At 29.1% G+C, this 6805-nt stretch overlaps 1 protein-coding gene across 1 annotated transcript; it reads left to right on the top strand.

The window, feature by feature from the left end:
- Positions 5188-6285, top strand: LOC104790680 (NDR1/HIN1-like protein 12). The gene is made up of 2 exons (XM_010516461.2): positions 5188-5621; positions 5845-6285. Exons 1-2 carry the CDS (start codon positions 5319-5321, stop codon positions 6160-6162), a joined length of 621 nt encoding a protein of 206 aa, XP_010514763.1. The 5' UTR covers positions 5188-5318; the 3' UTR covers positions 6163-6285.

The following is a 6805-nucleotide window of genomic DNA, read 5'->3' as shown; positions in this document are numbered from 1 at the left end:
GATCTTTGCTCTGATACCATGCCAAGATTAGCTGAATTTCGCGAATGTTATTGTTCGTTCTTTACATCAATTTATACACAAGTCATTGCTCCTACAAACCACGAGATAACTATAAACCAAAGATATCAAACTTATCTTTTAAACATAATCTATGATTCTGAGTATATCCTAAATAGATTAGTAATTATCCCAATATGAGTCTTATTTTTATTTTATTGTAGGTTCACAATTTTGTTATTTTTGTATATATTAAGTAAGAAATTTTGTGTTTGCAGATAGTGGAAGATATACATAAAAAGTGACCTCTGCTATAATACCTAAACCTAAAGAGTGTAAGGATGCATCTAGGTTTTGTACATTTGTTCATTTGACCATTTATACACACATAATATAGTCATCGTATATCCTATATATCTACAAGCATTACCATTCTCTATAAACATTTAAACAATTTTTTCATATAATTTATAACTCGGAGTAAATGTGAATTGCTTTTGTAGCTTTGTTAGTAAAGGAGAATAGTTCCATTAAAATACATCTTATGTTGTTTCCTCTCATATGCTTTAATATAATGATTTCTTTTAGATCTTTATCTAAAGGAATCATCCCGTGGCAAGACTTGAATTATTTATTTGTCAATAAAAAGGTACATCTCCAACCCAATTAAAAAGAACTGTGTTAGTTAAAAACAAATCATTGTTTGGATAGTATGGTTTTGTTTGTTTCAAATGTTTATGTTTTCTTATTTACATGAAATCATTTCTAATATATTTATGCTTGAATAAGCAGTATATTGGATTGAAGCCACTTGAACAAAACGGAGAATATTGTCTTTAAAAGAAAATTTTCATCACATGTAAACTACGTCACACCTTTTGAAAAGCACCTCAGGTTTGTATTTTTAATTGAATTTAGTGATTTTATTCGTAAGTTTAAAATAGAATATTAATGGTGTATATGAATCGGGGAATGATGTTTTTCTATTTCAACTTTACAGAATAGAGCAAAAACATATGATTCCAAGGCTTTGAAGAACTTAAGAGACACTTTTAATTTTAGATTTGTTCATTTTTAAATTTGGAGCTATGTTGTTCTGAAATTTTGAATTTTCCACGGAAAATATCAATGGTGTTTATGAATCGGAGAATGTTAATGGGGAGAAGATGATGAAAAGAGAAGGTCACTTAGGTTGGGCTTAAGTCTCTGACTCTCATGTCATTGTTTTATTGTTTATGGTGTTTAGTCTTAAGATATAGAAGAGAATGGTAAGTAACTGTATAGTAGATTTGTGTGTCCACCAACACAACATCTATACTATTAAAAGGGAAACATTTTTAATAAGTAGACATAGATTAAAATATTATTACAATGAAATGTCACTGAAAACTGAATAGGAATAAGTATAAATAAGGAGCCAAACAGATTGATATTGATAGGACTCAAACAGATTAAAATTAATGGTATTACCCGAACCAAAATAAAATGATATAACCATTCCAAATCGGATGCAGTTAATACCTAATATATATATATATATATATATATATCACATCTAAATCGGGTGCTATTAATACCTACCATAACGATAATCAATCTCAATAAATCAACTCCCCAAAATTAGCTTAGATTATGTAAGGGAAAATCTCGGAAATTAACACCACAATATCGAACAGTTAACATAATCTTAGGATGTTAACTTATTTTAGTTTATTCCCAATAAATAATAACTGATCGAAATCACTTAAAAATATACCATAGTATGTCTCAAATTTTGAATTATGTATACACGATTACGAAATGTTTTGTTTACTAAATTTTAGTAACTTACCAAATCTTGGTAGATAATATAATCAAATCTTTAATAATATGTTATATTCTCTAAAACATCCCGCACTTACCCACATAATTAGCACGTCAGAATTTAATGTAACTATAACACAATTCAAATTACTGTATATTGTTAAGATTAGGAAAAACTTGTTTTAGAATATCTTTCCTAAAAGTAAATATACGGTTAATATGTGATCAATTTGATATTTAATTTACACCTAAATTTTGGATAGTTAACATATGATCAATGTAGCATATTTTGAGAAGTAGTGTATATTATAGAATCAATGTAGCATATTTTGTGAGGGTTGGGACACAGTAATTAGAGATAAAAAAAATCGACAATGGGAACAAGACAGAAATTTGGAAATAATTTTTTTTTACTTTATGAATGTCACAAGTTAAAAATACAACGGAAACATAATAGGATGGGAAAAAACAAGACGAAACCAAAAATTGCCAAAAAATGTAAATAACAACTATCAATTTTTTAAAAAAATTGTCATAATATTTAGAAATCGGTGAAGCCAAAGAATTACCAACCTATATAATCCATTTGATAACACACATTGCCATAGTAGATTACATGCATTTGATCCATATGAATTATAATAACTTCAAAACTTTTAGGAAAAAAAAGAGGGACGAGATAGTAATATATATTCAAAAAATTCCGTAGAGCTATTTATTTCAACTAACGGGTATGAGACGTGAACGGTAATTCATAAAATAAAATACATTTTCTAAACTATTTTTGAACGAATACCAGATGCGAATTTGGATAACTAAATATATGTATTTTTTTGGTGTATCCTGCGGATTTTCAAGTTGTTTATGAGCTTTTCAAAATAAACAAAACATCAAATTATATATCTTATATATTTTCCAGATATATATATATATATATATATATATATATATATTATCTAATATATAGTATTAAAATCTTATAGTAATTTGTAATAGATATGACATAATTATCAAAATTTAATTTTTTTGAAACCATATTGTATTTATGGTAAAATATTTATTATTAGAATTAATTAATTTTAGCTTGAAATATATTTAATAAATGAGATAAAATAATTTATTGAGCAACTGGAGGTATTTACTATTTGGGTTTAGAGGGACGGTTTTTTACGGGGAAAGAAAATATTATATATGTTAGGGGATGGCTATCGAGACATGGTTTAGACTTAGTTTTTGAAAAATCAATTCCGCACGATTTAGACTTAGTTTTTAAAATCAACCCCGCGCGTACGTGCGTGTCAAAATCTAGTATATCATAAGGTGTAGACATTTATGTCCCATAATGAAAATGTTTAATTATACATTTTATAAAACTACTTAGAAATTGTAAATTCACATTATCGGTTTTATTTTCATTTAATTTGTGTGTTATTTAAATTATGTCTATCAAACAAAACAAAACAATGTTTACACATTTGATAATTAAATAATAATTTTAATTTTAATTTTATGTATCATAAAAACATTTCCATAGACATTTCTATTTTTGAATATATAAAAATAAAAAGATATTGACAAACTATTCATGATAAAATAGAAGATGGGACATGAGTAATATATTCAAAATCTCCATATTATCTATTTCAAATATCATGACTAATATAGCGGGTATAAGATACAAACGTGTAATTCAAAAGATAAAAAACATTATAATGTAAAAAAAAATGGGTAACGAGTTAAAGTATAAAATTTGTTTGGTAGCTAGATTCAGTTCTCAAAATCTCACTAATTTCAGTAAGTGTCAACTTCGGAATGGGTATGTGCCTACTTTACGATGATTATTTTGAAATTTTTTGAGTAGATTTGAATATTTCATAGAGTTTGAGAATATCATAAATGAAAATACGAGTACTCCGTCATAAAATTTTACCCATTCCCTTAATATATATCCTACATATTAGAAAAAAATGATTTATTGAAATGTATGTTACCCATGGGTTTACAAATTCAAGCAAGACTAATGCATACATTACTCATGTGGTTTCGTGGAGTGAGTTTTCGACGGGCCAACAAATATTAAATTCGTTACCAGAAAAATCTTTCGAGATGGGTTTCACATGCTTGACACTTTCGGTCATCTGCTCAAAAAAATTTAATCTTTTAGCAGTTTTTTCGGTTTGATAGTTTACAAATTTAATACTAATTAATCTAATCAATCATTAATATGGTTCTTATTTGATCCAGATCAACCATCACATCAATCCAAATTTTTTGGTGAAACCGCTATTATTTCAACCTAACATTCACATAATAAATGTAAAGAACCGATCTTAGTTTCAGTTGTAAATGTTATATCCTCTAATTATATGTTACCTATCAAAAAGCAGTACTCTCAACTATGGAGTATGAAACTATTTTTATAATTGTTTTACATATAGATTGATTTGTCATATAGTACTTCCAAATATATTGAATACATTTTACAAACTAATATTTTCAAAATAATTTCAAACTATATACAAATGTAGTTTATAAACGATAAATATGGCACGTATATAATATATTTCAGACCTCATAGTAAGCTTAGTTTATGAATTTAGTTTATTCTTCTCGTCTCACCCACCACATTATCTCTTTACGAAGTCTTCTTCATATCCCTCATAAAGGTAATGAAGTTATAGTCAAGCTAACACTTAATTTGACACTACCAAAGTTTTAATGACTGGTAAATTTGAAAGTTGCGTTGCAAATTCTTTACTAAAGTTCTTTAAAATAAAATTAAAAAAAAATCTCTTACTAAAGTTGATGCGTTGCTGATTGGGTTATTTCTGGACTCTGTTTAGTTTTTTTTTTTCATTGTTTTTTTCCAGCGATAGTAGTTTAGCTTTGTAAATGGACATATCGCAATTTGTACGATATTAGAATTTTCATTTCAATGTGTTTTGGTGTTATTGAGACTTTATATTTTACTATGTAAGAAAAAGAATTGTATTTAGATTCACTAGCAAAATATATACACATTTATATATGCAAATGTGACAATGTCGTAACGACGCTGCGGAAAGAAGATTCTGCACCCACCTCCAAAGTGCTTTACAGTGGTTGTCTCTGGTTGAAGCTTTTTAATCTACAAATTATATCTGTTATAAACTTCTTAGAAAGGTTTTTTTTAACATTGCAAAATTTTCATAGGAATAAAAACATGTTCCTTAATTTTGCATTAAAGGTAAAGCTAAAAAGCCAACAAACTAAAGTACAAGAATATTGGTTTTCATGAAATAATAATATGATCGTTGACAAAAATATATATATATATATATATATATATTATTACGCTTTCTTGTTTGCAATAAGAATTGTTTTTTTTTTATTTCTTGATTTAATATACATAATTTATCATATCCCATAAAGGCTCTATATATGTCTCATCACCATTGAACTCCATAGTAACTCTCTCTGCCTCTCAACGCAACGCACTAATCCCTCGTCGCTGCTAAACGCTAACCGCAACCGCCAAGATGACGGAGAAGGAATGTGAGCATCACCATGACGAAGATGAAAAGATGCGAAGACGCATAGGAGCGGTGGTGCTTGGCTTTCTCGCAGCTGTTCTTTTTGTTGTTTTCTTGGTGTGGGCGATACTTCACCCGCACGGACCGCGATTTGTTCTTCAAGACGCAACAATCTACGCGTTCAACATTTCTCAGCCAAACTATCTCACTTCCAACATTCAGGTCACTCTCTCTTCTAGAAATCCGAATGACAAGATCGGAATCTTCTATGACCGCCTTGACATTTACGCTTCTTACCGCAACCAACAGGTATTCTAGATGTTACTAGCGATTTGAATTAGCGTTTCGCGATTCAGCACTTACTATAAAGTGTTATAAAGAATGTACCGACGAATAATATAGTTTTTGTGTTATACAAAATACAAATGGACCGACGAAATCTTGGTAGTAGTCTAGTAGACCAATTTTGTTACAAATATAATTGATATTTTCTTTCCTTTTTAAGCAATTAATTTTTTTTTCTTGTTATAAGGTGACGTTGGCGACTTTATTACCGGTGACTTATCAAGGCCACCTTGATGTGACGGTATGGTCGCCATTTCTATACGGAACAACCGTGCCGGTAGCACCATACCTTTCGCCAGCGTTAAGCCAAGATCTAACGGCGGGGATGGTGCTTTTGAATATCAAGATCGACGGTTGGGTTAGATGGAAAGTGGGAACGTGGATCTCCGGTAGGTACCGCCTCCACGTCAATTGTCCGGCTTACATTACAGTCGCGGGACAGTTTTCCGGTGAGGGTCCGGGCGTAAAGTATCAGCTTGTCCAGCGATGTGCTGTTGACGTTTAAGCAAAGGGATCATCATTATTCTTTAGAGAGACTACTAGACTACTTTTGTTGTGCTTTTAGTGTTTAGTTTAATTAAATTCTTCGAAATGTTATTATTCATAAAAAAAAAATATTGTTTTGTGATATTTAAGTTTTAATTAAATAATTACTAGGTCCACACAAGTTTTCCCTTTTTTCTTTCTTTGATATAAAGTTCAAAGACTTATAGAGATACGTGATCATACGAAAACTTACATGCTAAATCCAATATTAGCATAACCTAAGATGTATGTAAAGTCATTTAGTTCAACTGAATTACTCGAAAGCTTTAACTAATACAAAAAACATGAACTTATAATAAGATTTTGTAAAAGAATTTGTAAAAGAACTTCAAAATATCAGTACTGTAAAAAGTAAAAGCACAGTCTTTTACTCTTTACGATTTGCCATTGTGCATTTTTTGCAAATTTCCCTACAATTACTTTATCCCAGAAAATAAACTCTTTTTATAGTTGGAGTTGACAAATTAACAAATTCGATGGTAGGACATTAGCAAGATTGCAAAAAGATATATCGAAGACATATTAAACTTACAATTTAATCAAGATTTCTTGTGCAAGTATTAAGTAAACAATCGGATCTTAAAAAAAAAAAAAAAAAAAAA

The sequence above is a fragment of the Camelina sativa genome, chromosome 6 (assembly GCF_000633955.1).
Source record: "Camelina sativa cultivar DH55 chromosome 6, Cs, whole genome shotgun sequence".
Lineage (NCBI taxonomy): Eukaryota > Viridiplantae > Streptophyta > Magnoliopsida > Brassicales > Brassicaceae > Camelina > Camelina sativa.
Note: the sequence above shows the minus strand (reverse complement) of the source record. Positions and strands in the feature narration are given on the sequence as shown.